At 43.6% G+C, this 16840-nt stretch overlaps 1 protein-coding gene across 1 annotated transcript; it reads left to right on the top strand.

Moving 5' to 3' along the window:
• The first annotated feature begins 15648 nt into the window (after window positions 1–15648).
• On the top strand, window positions 15649–16515 carry LOC117452590 (sphingosine 1-phosphate receptor 3-like). Its single transcript, XM_034091300.1, has one exon. The coding sequence runs from the start codon at window positions 15649–15651 to the stop codon at window positions 16513–16515; it is 867 nt and encodes a 288-aa protein (XP_033947191.1).
• Window positions 16516–16840: the final 325 nt, after the last annotated feature.

Genomic DNA, 16840 nt, shown 5'->3' with positions numbered 1-16840 from the left:
ATTTTTACCTTTAATAGCCTATTAGTTCATCTAAATTACCCTCTGATCAGGTTTAACCCTTTTTTGATTGAGATTGATCAAAAACGTAAGCCTCAGCTGCTTTTATATAGATAATTGGACACTGTGTCTTTATGAAAGGTGCATGCAAAAACCTGAAAACCAATACAAACTAAGCATGTGTGTGTTTTTCCTATTCTCTTGGAACCTTTTGATCTTAAAATATATTTTTGGAATATTCACAGGGGTGACGGGAGACAGTAAAATATGAACAATGATACTAGTGACAATTGAAAGTTAACCCAAATTAAAAGCCATATTAAAAAGATAGGTTTTTAATTTGCTTTTAAACATTTCAAGGGAGTTTGCTGTTCTAAGATTCACGGGGGGAACACGCACTCTGTTTTAAAAAGTTACTTCTCATCCACATGTTAACATAATTGAGACAGGTTAAAAGTGCATTAAAAGAACTTGGGTTTGCTGGCGAAATGGAGACATACAGTTGCGTATCATCAGCATAACAGTGATATTTGACATCATTCTGATTAATAATGTTGCCTAGGGAGCATGTACAGAGAGAACAGGATAGATCCAGGATGCTTCCTTGAGGAACACCATACTGAATGTGGACTGTATCTGACACACAGTCTCCCAAGTTTATAAACATTTTTCTGTCGTTTTTAGACGATCGAAACCAGCCAAGTACTGTCCCAGAGAGACCCACCCACTTCTCCAGACGACTTATTAAAATGTTGTGATCAATCAAAAAACTGCACTCAGGTCTAACAAAAAGAGAACAGCTACATTGTTGGAGTCAGTGATGTCATTAGGTCGTTTCATTAGAGCTGTTTCAGTGCTGTGGTTAGTTCTAAAGCCGGACTGAAATGTATCCAATATATTATGGTTATAGATGAGTGGCAATGGTTGGATCAGAGTAAAAGTCCCTTAAGACACTGGGAGGCAGGTCAGCAAATACTGATGGAACCTGTACATTGTTAAGGTCCTCTTCCAAGAATTGGTGGGACAGAGGCTGTACTGGCAAATGTCATTACTGCTATAAGGGTGAGCATTACATATATTCTATCAAGTACATTGTCTATATCTAAACGCCAAAGTGATTGAAAGCAGTGGTGGAATGTAATGAAGTACATTTACAGATGTATTTTTTCTGTTTGTTTGGACCAAAAAAAAACATGTAAAGATTGTGAGGGTGAAAATAAAGTCAGATCCATCCAGACTTCAATGACAAGGCTGTGTCCGATGCAATTTTGCAGGAAATACATTTTTATCTTTAAAATGTCATAACAACATTATGACAAGCTTATTTTTTCTAAAGGCGTGTTTTTATCATCTCTTGCTTAAATAGCTCAAACAAAAGTACCAGGGGCTCGACCTTCGGTGGAGAGTCCTTCCAGATGGTAAAAAGAGAAGAAGAAAACTAATGAAGAAGAGAAGTGGCTATTGTGAAATGATCTGCAGGTCCGAACAGGACATTACATTTACTCCTGAGCTTCTGTATGGGCACCTTAGCTGTGAACTTTAAAAAGAATACCCTGGCTAGAGTGATTAACAAATCCTGTAACCTTAACAAGTCAACTTGGCAATCTGTTCTCCTTTTAGAAAAAATACAAAGCCTGATGTATTTTTTTAAATGGCACACATTAGTTTGAAATGCTTCTTTTTGAAAAGTGCTTTCTGATGCATTTGGCAAATAAGAGTTATTTTAAAGGTCCCCTATTATACTCTTTTTCTACATCCTATTACAAGTCTCAGACATATACAAAACATGTCTCTGAAGTGTTTTGCTCAAAATACTACACAGGTCATTGTAGCATGCCGTAAACCCCTCTGTTTCAGCCCTGTTTCAAAAGTGCTGATTCTGTGTCTGTAGCTTTAAATGCAAACGAGCTGTTGCTGGCCCACCTTTTATAAAATGTAACTTTTTTGATAAGGGTCCCCCTTACATAAAAACATACACACACACACCAATTTGTTGCATTTCCCGCTCTTATGTGCCCATCCCCCCCACGTGAACCACACGAGGCAGACTAAACAATGTGTCATGTATCATTTTATTTTTGCTTTGCTCTCATTTGACTCCATGAGCACCATGAGTAGGCAACTGATTATGCTGTTATCTGTCAGAGAGGTTCTTGACCACAATTTTGAGCCAGATGAAGAGGGAACCTGAAATAGAGGAAGATGCCTCAGAAATGGAAGACAATATCGATCCAGATTTGATCCAGACTCTTTTGAGATGGCGAGGAAGAGGCCACTGAGGAAGAGGCAACTGAAGAACACCCTTCCCGCAACGTGAACCACACCTGCCAGACACACAGACACACAAACACACAGACGACTATTCTTGTTGATGTTCTGATGGTCTTTGAATTTGCTCTCTGTTTTGAATGCTTTTTTTTTTTACAATAAATGTTAATTACATCACAAAAATACAAAACAATACATGATCAGTGTATTCTTTGTTCACTGCAGTTTTTCATGTATAGCAGTAGTCTGATACATTATTTACAATTTGAAAGGGTGTTAAATATAATTTGGTGATGATTCATGTTTATTTGTATTATTGTGAGAGCATTTAGAACAGGACCGGTCAAATTTGACCGGGAACACCAAAGTAAGGGGGGGGGCAAGCGAACACAACAGGAGGATTAAAGGGCAGATTATGAATTTACATTGGGTTCGGTAGTTGACTGGATAGTATGGCTTTGTTCAATGTGTAAATAAAACACTTCCCATTTAGTAGTCACTGTTGCTGGAAAGCTGCGAACAGTATGTCACCAAAATAGCTTCATGCAAGCAAAGATTTTTGAATGGGTTCACTCAACTGTGAGTTTCAGTGACTATTATGACACTGGTTTGCGTTTTTATATTTATAGTTTATTGTGCTTAAAGAAAAAACTTCAGTGGATGAAGCATTTAAACTAAAGTATTTCTACATAATTGTGTAAACTGTGAGGGCCTATTTATGAGGACGAGGATTTACTGCCAAGAGCAGAGAAAAGTCTATTAGAATCATAGTGGAGACATGGTGCATTGCTCTCTCTAGTGGCTGAAATATGAATTGATTTAGTCGAATATGGTAGGATGAAAGCTCTCATAGGTCATCATACTGTATGATTCAATGACTAAAAAGTGGACAGACTTTAATGTAACCCAGCAATAGGAGATGCAATTATTATACAATCAAATGGTCATCACATAAGATATTTGATCAATACTTTATGAGGACATTTTTGCTAAACATTTTGCAATGTGAACCTGGGCTAGTGTTTGTAATGGTTTGTGTTGTTGTAATGTGATGTGTGTTGGTTATGTTTTTATTATTTAAAACTTCATGTCCATGCAGACTCATTCGGAGGAAGACCCTGCCATGGTCCTTTGACAATAACTGGAAATAGGGTTACAGATGGTAAATCAGGAATTTGTGAGAACAGAATGATTTTGAATTGCAACTGTGTCACAAACATGAGGCGTAAAAGGATTTAGACCATCTTGTCTTATTTCCAGCCCCAGTCCCCGGATAAAAGTTATGAACGATACAAGAGACACAAAAGGTATGAGACCAATACAATACAATACACATAGCAGACTTTCCATGACCCTGAGGACAACATCATTTGACCTATAATGCTGCAATAAGAAACATTTGGAATACATCGGAAGATGCCCTTATATCTGACTCTTTATTGATCTGATGTGATAAGTTCCATCAGCTTTACAACTATATACGGTGTTGTGGACTGTTACATTTGGGAGCTGCTCACGTGTCTGGTATGGCTGGTTTAAGTAGGCCTACAGCAAGTTTTGGTTATTGTTGAAGACCAATGTATAACCATCTGAAGATATACTCTGAAGAGGTAGTATTTGGGGGAAAAGTTATTAAGATATGACATAAATCAAATATCTATGTTTAACTTGAATTCAGTGAACTCATACCACCAATGTCTTCACAGTTAACATTCACTGCAGCAACAAATTGTATATTAATTCAAGGTTACAGGACCAACAGCACCAGAAAGACGTTGAAAGCTTATCAGAACAAGTATTTATAAAGGCAGACACACTTTATTTGCATTTTTCAGATTTTATTGTTTCAAAGAAGGAAATGAATTAGTTTATATCGAAAAATGAAGATGTCCCGACACAACAGGGAAGCCATAAAGCCTACAAAGTAAACCTTTATTTATTGACAACCTTTACTTTTTTAATATCGTAATGTATACTATAACATTCAAACAGGCAATATATAATCTGTTTATTTGCAACTGACTAGCTTATGTGTAGAACATGTATACTCGGAAGTTCAGACTATAACTTTAACAACGATATCAAAAATACGTTCAATGCGATTTGAGGACAACAAAGGAAATGATATAGCTTTACAAAATGTGACTTCATGATGAAACATTTTCAACATCTTCCAAGAAACACAAAGCCTGAAAATGTCCTTAAACTAGGTTTGACAGCTTGCGTTCATAATAAAAACCCATGAGTAGTCTTTAATACGTGTGGTTGGCATGGATTTAAAACCACGTTACGTTTGACATCAATCATATTTCTGAAACAAACCTCGGGGACTGTTTGTGTCATAAAGCCAAGTGAGGACAACAAGAGAAATACATTCAAGCAAGATTCAACAAAAATGAACATGGGGAAACATACAAAAGATTCTGTAGTTTGAGTTTAGGGCCTAAAGTGGCAATCTATAGCGAGCTATAATATGCGTGTCAACAACAAGGCGCAAAAAGCATGATACATATTGATTTAAGTAATATAAATCCGTTTTTCTGCAGCCGATTTAATTCATTCTGGGCTCAAGTGTGTCCCAATAAAATGTTAAGGATTTAACTATCATGTATTGCAACGTTTGCGTACACATTCAGACTCGTCAAACATCACCCTCCTCCTGCAGCAGTGTCTCCACACTCTGGTGAGCAGCGTGGCTCTGAGCGCAGAGCAGCCTCTGATGTACAGGATGGGGGTCAGAACAGCGTTAACTCGGGGCAAAATGCGCAGAGGGTCAGTGCCTTCATTTCTGAAGCTATAACAGGTGGAACCAATGATGTTACAGACAATAATGTGACTGAATATAGGAAGCCACGTCCCTAAGAAAAACACTGCCACCACCAGTATGAGATACACGGAGGAGCGCTTGCTGTCCCTCTCCTCAGAGGGCGGCTCCCTCCCTAGCTGGAACCTAGCTATAATGAACAGCCTAACATGCAGCCCTATCATTATAATCACCGTGAATATGTTTCCTACAAACGTACCCATGCTCGTGACCCTCTTGGCCATCCCGACTGTGACCAAGTTGTACACAGCCACGATGAGGAAAGCGTAGACCCAGTAGGCGAAGATGACCAGCAGGGTCCGGTTTCGGGTCATGAGCTGGGAGTATTTAAAAGGTGATACAACCGCGTGGTACCTGTCGGCCTGTGCGGCCAGGATTGCCATGTAAGACAGCCCAAGGAATGTGGGTACAATGTAAAAAGTTCTCGTAGGTGAGTCGAAGCTATCTCTCACGTCAAGAACACCGGCATAATAATAGGACACACCGGAGCAGATGTCACTGAGACAGGTGCTCAGCATGTACATGAAGCGGTTCTGGCTGCGCAGAGCCTTGTTCAGCAGGATGGAGAAGGACACAGACACGTTGAGGACAATGATAGATGTAGCCAGAGAAATGCTGAAAATAAACATCAACACATTGCCAAAGCTTGAGAGGGGCAGTACAGGAGACAACCAATGGCTGCTGTTAGTCATCGGAGCAGAGAGAACATGTGCATGGGTTCTTAGACACATGTGTGTCTGCAGCTGAGGGGCTTCTCATTTTTGCTCTTATTTATATAGGATGGAGGCCCTGGGTGACCTTAATTTGAACTTTGATTAATGCTGAACTTTAATTTCCATGGACAACAAGTTAACAAGCCCTATTTGTAAAACCCCAGTGGTTAAGAACTTAAGTACTTTATTGTGCATATAGTTTTCAAGTTCCATGAACCGTTTACAGTCCTGACTTCAGTGATTGTAAAACATCCCTTTGCTCTGGGTCTGAGGGCAGGAGCATCAATAGAATCCTTTAAGTATGTGCAATAAACAAAACAATTTAAGTTTATTTTGATTCCAAGCTTATCTAACAGTTGCCTAAACCCTCTCTAACAGGGCAGATTATGAATTCACATTGGGTTTGGTAGTTGACTGGATGGTTTAGCTTTTTTAAATGTGTAAATAAAACATGCACTTTCTCATTTAGTAGGCCTATCACAGTTACACATATTCATGCAAACAGACCTACTTTTGTATAGTAAACTTAACTGTGCGTTTCAGTGACTTTTATTACACTGGTTTTCTTATATGTTTTGGTTATAATTGATTGTGCTTGAAGAGAAAACTTCAGTGAATGAAGCAGTGAACCTAAAGTATTTCTACATCTTGTTGTAAACGGTGAGGGCCAATGTAAGTAAACAAGGACAATACTTTACTACACTGCATATATTGAGTCTGAGCTTAGTTGGAATCAAAACGTTAAGAAAAGCCTATACAGAATGAGATGACTGACTACTGCCAAGAGCATAGAAAAGTATATTAGAATCATAGTGGAGACATGGTGCATAGCTCTCTCTAGTGGCTGAAATATGAATCGGCTTAGTCGAATATGGTAGGATGAAAGCTCTAACAGATCGTGCTGTATGATTCAATGACTAAAAAGTGGACAGACTTTAATGCAACCCAACAATAGGAGATGAAATGATGATTATACAATCGAATGGTCATCACAGACGATGTTTGATCAATACTCTATGAGAATTTTTTTATTAAACATTTTGCAATGTGAACCCGGACTAAAAGTGTCTGTTATGGTTTGTGTTCATGTTTTTGTAATGTTATGCGTTGGTTATGTTTTTATGATTTAACACTTCATGTCCATGTAGACTCATTTGGAAGAAGACCCTGCCATGACCCTTTGTGAACAACTGGAAATAGGGTTACAAATAGTAAATCAGGCATTTTTGGGAACTTTGAATTGCAACTGTCTCATAAAAATGAGGCCTAAAAGGATTTACACTATCCTGCAGTGTCAAGAGAAAATGTGAGTTTCTCAAAACACAAATTAATTTATATTTAAATAATAAAGGGCCAGTTATCTTGTCTTATTTCCAGCTGCAAAGCACATAATGAAATACTTCAAATCGAGGTAAACGTTAAATACTTTAAAACCAGGACAAAATCAAACACTTTTAAAACAACAATACAATAAACAAACCACAATATTCCTTTCATGACCCAGGACAACATCATCTGATCTTTGACCTTTAATGCCACAATAATAAAAATTGGAATACATCGGAAGACGACCTTATATCTAAGTCTTTATTGACCTGATGTGAGTTCCATCATAAAGAGCTTTATATTTCATTTCATTTCAAACCTTTATTTATACAGATAAATCCCATTGAGATCATTGATCTCTTTTTCAAGGGAGACCTGGGGGGTATACTGCGAAGCAGGATTTTCGCTTAGCCGGCTAAATTCAGGGAAAACTCCGGCTTTCCGGTCATCCGAAGCTGGTTCTCTTTTTAGCAAGCTAGATCTCCATGGTAATATATGCTAAGCAGCTAACCTGGTCGGGACCAGGTTAGGTTGCAGGCTAAGAGCTCAACTCAGTGAAAACACCGCCTGCTGACCAATCAGAGCTCAGTGTGCGGAGTTTAAAGCGATCAAGTCATATTACAGGAGAAAGGAAATACAGAAAAACTGCCGTCGCAGGAAAGACGGCCGGCAAAAATCACCGACTGTGTGAACGTGAACATTAATAGAATATCACCTCCCATCTTCAGAGCAATCTGACTATTATAACATTAGCGTTAAGAAAGCTTACTTAAATATCGGCCACAACATAAGTAACCGGATCAGAGTACATTAAGTACAGTCCGCGGCATATCACTTCATAATGTATCATATCTCTCCTTATCTGAGTCAGCTGAGCCGTATCTTGCCGTGCAACACTCACAGTGTCACATACTGTATGCAGAAGTATTATTTTAAGCAACACATTAAGTTGACGAAACACTCGAGACAAATGTAATTGAAGTCAGATCGTGTTTTAGACGGGGCAGTGATATCATAAACTTGTTAATGTACGCATTCAAACACTTTTTCTTTTTCCAGCTGTATTCACCTTGCAGGTGCAGCTCTGAGGCTTTGATCCTGGATAAAGTGTTTAAGTCATGGATGTTTAAAGTTTAACTTCTTCATTTTTGACTAGTATTAAAGTTCACTTTTCATTCAGGAAGTATGACGCTGCGCTGTCAGTGCGCTTCTCCATGTTTGTGATTGGTCGAATGCTCCAAATACCACCCCTTTCATGTGAACGCGCACCTAACTAGAGAGGACACGGCTGGCTTGAGCGATCCACTTGATAACCAGCGTCGGAGGACCGCTTAGCGAGAGCGCGTATGTTTTGGATTAGGCCAACCGGCTAACTCAAACATATCCAGGTTAGGTTGAACCAGCTTCGTAGCATAGGCCCCTGCTCAAGTAGTTCCACATGAAACATAAAAACATAAACAAAACAACAAAAGGACATCATACAGCATCATTTACATAATTATCCACATAAACAGGTACCAATAGCTTCCGATTGACTAGCATCCAACCGAGCTTTAAAAACATTTAGTGGCACCAGATTGTTCAGTTTCCATTTAATTTGCAGACTATTCCAAGACAGAGGAGCTGCGCATCTAAAAGCTGTCTTCCCTAAGACAGTCCTAGCAGTTGGCACATTTAATAAAACCACTGCATTCGATCTCAGGCAGTAGCCACTTACAATTCTCCGAGAGATCAGGGAGCAGATATAAGATGGAAGTTTCCCTAACATGGCTTTGTATATAAAAATGTAGCAGTGACTGAGCCTCCGTACAGTTAGTGAAAGCAAACCAGCCCTTGCATACAGGGTACAGTGATGGGTGAATGCTTTACAGTTTGTCACAAATCTTAGTGCGCTGTGATACGCAGCATCTAACTTGACCAGGCAATTGGCAGGTGCATTCATATACATCAGATCACCATAGTCCAGCACAGGTAAAAAGGTCACAGTGACTAGCCTTTTCCTGGCCTCAAGCGAGAAACAGGACTTGTTCCTGTAGAAGAAACCTAGCCTAACCCTCGGTTTTTTTAGCAGGTTATTGACATGAAGTTTAAAAGTGAGACAATCATCAAGCCAGATACCAAGGTATTTGTAACAGGCAACAACTTCAAGTTTTGTTCCTTGCGTAGTTACAATATCTAAAACAGGCTCTGGTGTCTTTTTTGCTTTTGAAAAGAGCATTACTTTGGTTTTATCCACATTTAAAAGAAGCTTTAATTCAGAGAGCTGAGTCTGAAATAGTGTTAAAAACAGCCTGTAATTTAACAACAGCCTCTTTAATGGAGGGACCTGCACAATACATCACAGTATCATCCGCATACAAATGTAAAGTAAGCTTCATCCACATTATCACCTACACTGTTAATATATATGGAGAATAAAAGTGGTCCTAAAACAGAACCTTGTGGTACACCATTAGAAATGTTTAACCACTCAGAAGACAGTCCATCAAAATGAACACATTGGGACCTTTCAGAGAGGTAGTTCACAAACCACCCCACTGCAAGGCTGGATATGCCAATACTGAGTAGCCTCTGCTTTAAGATGCGATGATCAACGTGTCAAACGCTTTGGAAAGGTCAATAAACAGAGCTGCACAACTCTGCTTATTATCTAAAATACTAGTAATGTCATTTACCACTTTCATTGTGGCAGTGATGGTGCTGTGTTTCTTTCTGAATCCTGACTGATGTTTAGACAGTGTCACAATTCTCATGTTATGTCACGTTTGTAGTTTTGTCTGTGTTGTTGTTTTTCTTGTCTTTGGGTTTCCTGTTTTATTGTGTAAAGTGTTCACCCCCGTTTCCTGCCTGTCTGCTTTCTGTCTGTTTCCCTCCCTGATTACCCGATTGTGTTCACCTGTTGTCCTTGTGTTTCTCCTCCCCTGTCCAGTTGTGTCTTGTTCTGTGATTACCCTTCTGTGTATTTAGTCTAGTCTTCCCCTGTGTTCCATGTCGGTTCATTGTTTCCCCTCCATGTCATTCCACGGTCTGTGTTCCTTGTGCTGCTCGTTGGTGTTGGATATTTTGGATTCTGCCTTGTTTTGCCACAGCTTTAATTTATTTAATAAAGCTCGCTTTTCGTTATTCTGCATTTGAGTCCTACCTGCTTCACCCATTCGTAACAGACAGGATATCATTTATAGATAAAAACTCCTTTACTTGTTCACTCACAAGTCGTTCGAGCACCTTAGCCAGAACTGACAATTTAGAGATTGGCCTATAGTTATTTAAAATAGTTGCCTCCCCTCCTTTCAGCAAAGGCAAGACATAAGCAGACTTCCATACTTTTGGAATTGCATTTGTGCTGAGGGAGAGGTTAAAAAGAGAAGTAAGAGGTGGAGCAATAAAATCTGCAGCTATCTTTAAAAAGAAAGGTTCTTGTCCGGGCCAGCCGGTTTCCTAGGATCTAACTTGGATAATGCTTCATGAACAATAGTAAAAGGAGTAAAACTGAAAGGGTTTTCCAGACCACATTGTTCAGAGTCAAGGATTGGAGTGTTCACAGAAGCAGTAGTACAGTCAGTGACAGAATCAAACATAGAGCCACAAGACACAACATGCTTATTAAAGCAATTTAGCATAGTAGCCCTGTCTGATATAGTGCCAGATGCTGTGGTAAGGCACGGAGGTAGCTCATTTGGGATATCACCAGTGGAAATCGATTTTATGGCTTTCCAAAATTTCCTAGGATTATTCAGGTTTTCTGTGGTAACCGACAAATAGTACTTTGATTTAGCACTTTTTATTTGAGATGTGAAGCTATTTCTTAGCTGCCTAAAACGTAGCCATTCTACCTCTGAGCCTGATTTCCTAGCCTTAGCCCAAGCATAATTTCTCCCATGAAGTAGACTGGACAGCTTAGCAGAAAACCAGGGATTGTTTCGTCTCTTCACTCTAAATTTACGCAGAGGTGCATGTCTATCTATAATTTTCATAAAACCAAGATAAAAATAAGACCATGCAGTTTCTACATCAGCACACAGATTGATTTTACCCCAATCAAAATCAAACAGATCATGTAAAAAACCCTGCTCCACAAAGTGTTTTTTGTCTCTCTTTGTGATGATACGTGGTTTAACCTTTTGGACCTTAGTGTCCCTAATTGTGGCTACAACACAGTGGTCACTCACATCATTAGCAAATACTCCCACAGACTAAATACACAGAAGGGTAATCACAGAACAAGACACAGCTGGACAGGGGAGGAGAAACACAAGGACAACACAATCGGGTAATCAGGGAGGGAAACCGACAGAAAGCAGACAGGCAGGAAACGGGGGTGAACACTTTACACAATAAAACCCAAAGACAAGAAAAACACCAACACAGACAAAACTACAAACGTGACATAACATGAGAATCGTGACAGAACCCCCCCCTCAAGGGACGGATCCCAGACGTCCCAAAAAAAGGTCCAGCAGGGTGGGTGGAGGGGGACCGGAGGGAGGACACATAACTAGGGCCAAGAAAGGGTGGGTGGAGGGGGTCTGGAGGACGGGTCTCGGGCGGACGGCCCGGGGGAAAGGCAGAGACCAAGGAAGGGGTCTCGGGCGGAAGGCCCGGGAGCAAGGCAGAGACCAAAGACAGGGTCTCGGGTGGACGGCCTGGGGGCAAGGCAAAGTTCAAAAAGGGGCGAAGGCCACAGTGGGCAAACTCAGGGGGCCGTGCATGAGGGCAAAAGCAGCGGCAGGAAGAGTCAGGGGGCCGGGCCCAAGGACGAAGACCGCGGCACTCAGGGGGCCGGGCTCGAGGGAGAAGACCGCGGCTCTCAGGGGGCCGGGCTCGAGGGCAAAGACCAGACAGCTCCGGAGGCCGGGCAGGACCCGGTGTCGGCCGAACAGGAACCGGAGCCAGTGGGACAGGCTTCGGCAGGATCCCCCACGGAAGAGGACCAGTAGTTGGCAGGACCCCCGGTGAGACAGGTGATGGTGGGGCCTCCAACGGAACAGGACAAGGGGTTGGCAGGACCCCCGGCAGAAGAGTTGTCGGCGGGACCCCCAGAGGAACAGGACATAGGATTGGCAGGACCCCCGGCAGGAGAGCAGTCGGCGGGACCTCCAACGGCACAGGACATAGGGTTGGCAGGACCCCCGGCAGAAGAGTAGTTGGCAGGACCCCCGGCAGGAGAGTAGTCGGCGGGACCTCCAACGGGACAGGACAAGGAGCTGGCAGGACCCCCGGCAGAAGAGCAGTCGGCGGGGCCTCCAACGGCACAGGACAAAGGGTTGGCAGGACCCCTGGCAGGAGAGCAGTCGGCGGGACCTCCAACGGGACAGGACAAGGAGCTGGCAGGACCCCCGGCAGGAGAGCAGACGGCGGGACCTCCAACGGGACGGGACAAAGGGTTGGCAGGACCCCCGGCAGGAGAGTAGTCGGCGGGGCCTCCAACGGCACAGGACATAGGATTGGCAGGACCCCCGGCAGGAGAGTAGACGGCGGGACCTCCAACGAGACAGGACAAGAAGCTGGCAGGACCCCCGGCAGGAGAGTAGACGGCGGGACCTCCAACGGGACAGACATACGATTGGTAGGACCCCCGGCAGAGGAGTAGTCGACGGGGCCTCCAACGGGACAGGACATGGAGTTGGCAGGACCCCCAGCGGAACCTCCAACGGACCAGGACATTGGGTAGGGACTTGAGACGTGACTCGAGAGGGGAACTAGAGACGGAACTCCAGAGGGGACTTGAGGAGAGACTAGAGGAGGAACAAGAGGAGGGACTAGAGGAGGGAACTCGAGAGGGGACTTGAGAGGGGAACTAGAGAGGGGACTCGAGGAGGGACTAGAGAGGGGACTAGAGCGGGGACTAAAGGAGGGACTAGAGGAGGGACCTCGAGAGGGAACTCGAGAGGGGACTGGAGAAGTGACTAGAGGAGGGACTAGAGATGGGACTAGGGAATTGACTAGAGGCGGGACTTGAGTAGGAACTAGAGATGGAACTCGAGAGGGAACTGGAGATGGGACTAGAGAAGGGACTAGAGAAGGGACTAGAGAAGTGACTAAAAGGGGGACTGGAGAAGGGACTAGGGAAGTGACTAGAGGAGGGACTTGAGAAAGGACTTGAGAAAGGAATTGAGTAGGGACTAGAGAAGGGACTAGAGAAGGGACTATGGCAGCTGGGACCAGGACTGGGGCCGGAACCATGGCTGCTGGGACCGGCACTGGAGCCGGAGCCGCTGGAGTACGGGCTGGAATCCTGGCCTTGCATCTTCCAGAGACCTTTTGGAGGCTCCGTGGACCTCCAAACGCCAGACGGGTTCCTGAGAAAAGGTCTGAGGTTGGAACTGGAGCCGCTGGAACCGGAACAGAGGCCTGGATCATGGCTGTGTGGGCCAGGTAATCGAGCAAGGAAACATAGCTCTGCGGGCCGGTACTGGTGCATGGATCCATGGCTGTGGAAACCGGAACTGAAGCCGGGATCATGGCTGTTGGAGCACGGGCTGGAATCCTGGCCCTGCGTCTCCTAGAGGCTTCTTGGAGACTCTGTGGACCTTCAACAGGACAGTAGTTGGATCCCAGGAAAGGGTTAGAAGCTTGTGCCAATTCCTCAGGGCTACTTGAAAAGGTTTGTAGCCACTCCGGCAACAAGCTCCTGAGCCAGGGCTTGCGAGCAACCTCCCGGCGTGCCTCCTTCAAAGCAGCCTCTTTACCCCGTCTCAGCTACAGCAGCACAGCAGAGCAGAGCAGGTGGAACCAGGCCTCAGCTACAGCAGCACAGCAGAGCAGAGCAGGTGGAACCAGGCCTCAGCTACAGCAGCACAGCAGAGCAGGTGGAACCAGGCCTCAGCTACAGCTACAGCAGCACAGCAGAGCAGAGCAGGTGGAACCAGGCCTCAGCTACAGCAGCACAGCAGAGCAGAGCAGGTGGAACCAGGCCTCAGCTACAGCAGCACAGCAGAGCAGAGAAGGTGTCGTCCTGTATGCTGTATGCTGGAGATTGGAACAGTCCTTCGGCGGCACTCGATGACGTAGTATCCTTGAAATATTGGCTTGGAAGCCAGTTTCCTCGCGATTGAGAAACGGCCACAGACTGTATATATGGCCACAGACTGCAGGGGCGGACTGGCCATTGGGAATACCGGGAGTTTCCCCGGTGGGCCGGTGCTGTGTGTGGGCCGGAGGGCCAAAATAAATAAATCATACATGTGGCCCACATTTGTAAGTGTTCCGGCCACTCCCTTTTTTTGTTTGCTTACCTAAATCCTACTGGTCCACATTTGTAAGTGTTCCGGCCCAGGGTGTGGCCAGGGTTGGGTTGTAACGGAATACATGTAACGGCGTTACGTAATCAGAATACAAAAATCAAGTAACTGTATTCAGCTCGCGTTACATTTGAAAAACGAGTAATCTGATTACAGTTACTTTCGTAAACCTGGAGTGAATACATTTTGGATTACTTATTGAAATTATTGGTGGAAAGATTTCCTCACAACATTTAATATTCATTACTAAAGGTACAGCCTTGTCTGGTGCCTTGCTCAAGGGCACCACATCAGGGCAGGAGGTGAACTGGGACCTCTCCAAGTAGATGTCCACACTCCAAATAGGTCTGGTCGGGGACTTGAACCGGCGACCCTACGGCTCACAGTCCAAGCCCCTACTGACTGCCATAGATTTAGTCCCTAATTTTGCTCTCAAAATGGACCAGATTGATGCATTTAACTTCAACATTTAAAAAAAAATGAGGAGGTGAGGTCCACCACCTGCCCACACCCCCTGTTAAATTGTCTCACCCACATTGAGGATGCTTCGTATGTCGCCCATGTTTTATTCCGTGTGTCAAGTCAGGCAAATTGGGTCAAAATGTTATTGCATCAATGATCTGTTAACATTAAAATCACTAAATATATGCCGTAACTATTTTTGATCTAGGCAACTCAAGGGCTCAATGTGATTACTATATGAATAATTGTCCAAAATAACATTAACGGCATAGGGTTTTTTGTTAAGTAACATACTTTCGTCGCCGGCCGGCCGATACATGCCGCGCATTAAGTGGGCCTGTCTGTCAATTAATCCCCGGGCCACTTTCCCCCCCCCATTCCGCCCCTGACAGACTGTATATATTTACAGTTATATAGTACAGACTGTTCCATTTGTGAGCTGCTCTCACGCATGGCAAGTACAGCACATTTTGTTTCTTGAAGACCAAGCTTGATTCAGAAACCATCTAAGAAAAAACTCTGAAGAGGTATAGAATTTGGGAGAGTTAATCAAACAAAAATGATAAAAGTAGATCCTTAAACACGAAGACTTCAGAAACCAAATGAAGCAAAACAAGAGACTGCTGATCATTTTGTGTTTACCATAAACAAACCCTCCTGAGGCTCCTCTGATCAGGCCTCGTTTATTCTTTACGTCTGACATGTGTCTGAAGTGTTAACATGTCACATATGCCCTTTAGAGAGTGTAATGTTTGTTATTTGAAAATCAATCATCTATAAATACAAAGGAACACTGGTCTTCTGGCGAGGTGCCAGGATGCCCCTTAACGCCACCATCCCTCTGTCGGTGGATTTCGACACTCCGGAGGACTTCCTCATCTTCATCTTCCATATTCTGTTCGCCACAAGCGCCGTGCTGGTGGCCGGCTCGGTGGTGTTCGGGATATCCTCCACCCGGTCTCTGCGGCGCCAGAACCGCTTCATATTCATGCTGAACACGAGCATCAGTGACACTCTGACCGGCTTCTCGGTTTACTACCTCGGCCTCTTCGACGTCCAGGAGGGCTATCCCTCGAGGAACGGGACGTACTACATTTTGCCCTCATTTCTCGGTGTCAATGTGTTAACCTTCCTCTTTGCTCAGTTTGACCGCTATTTCGCTGTGTGCCATCCTTTCTTTTACAACCGTTTCATAACGAGGTCTTTTGTGTTTGGAATTTGTGCGTTTTGTTGGATTTACACATACTCCATCCTCACCGTGCAGAACATGGTGCCTATATCAGAGGCGGCCAAAATAAACGCGTTTGGTGTAATGACTCTTCAGATTATAGTTTTCATTAAAGTGTTGATGACTATTAAATTGTACATCATAGCCAGACACCAGTTGGCGAGAGAGGTGCCCAGTGCGGAGAGAGACAGCAAAAGGGAGTCGCTACGCATCATTGTGTTTGTGGTTATTTGCTTCTTGGCTCTGTGGTGTCCATCCTTTGTCAATATAATTGTGAGACAGTTGACCAGGAAAGGTATGAGGTTTAGAAATGAGGCCACTAACCTGTTTGCTATCCTGGCCCGGCTGAACGCACTGGTGACCCCGGCTGTGTACATCTGGGGGAGCCCGGCGCTGCGAGAGGCCGTGTGGAAGGAGGTGTGGCGGAGGTTGTGTCCCTGCCGGAGGGTCAGGTGAGAGTTGGTCTGTGAACACTGTTAGATTTCAAATGTCAGTATTTATGTGTAATGCGTGTCTTACGCAACGTTTTTAAGCATATGAGTTTTTTTTGTTTTTCCAATGTTGTGTGTGAATAACAAATATTGTGTGAGAAAATAACAGAAACTCTCTCTTTCTCTCCTCTGTTTTTCAGAATTGGCTTTAACTTTAATGACGAACAAATGATGTGGCATCATAAGGAGATTGGATAAGTGTTCAAACCACGCGACTGAAGTGGACATGACACGTGCACGTAATCACTTTTGAATGAATGTGAGTTCTCAATCATCACGTTTTGAAAATG

Source organism: Pseudochaenichthys georgianus, chromosome 9 (genome assembly GCF_902827115.2).
Source record: "Pseudochaenichthys georgianus chromosome 9, fPseGeo1.2, whole genome shotgun sequence".
NCBI lineage: Eukaryota > Metazoa > Chordata > Actinopteri > Perciformes > Channichthyidae > Pseudochaenichthys > Pseudochaenichthys georgianus.
The sequence above is the reverse complement of the archived record's forward strand: the minus strand, read 5'-3'. Positions and strand labels throughout refer to the sequence as shown.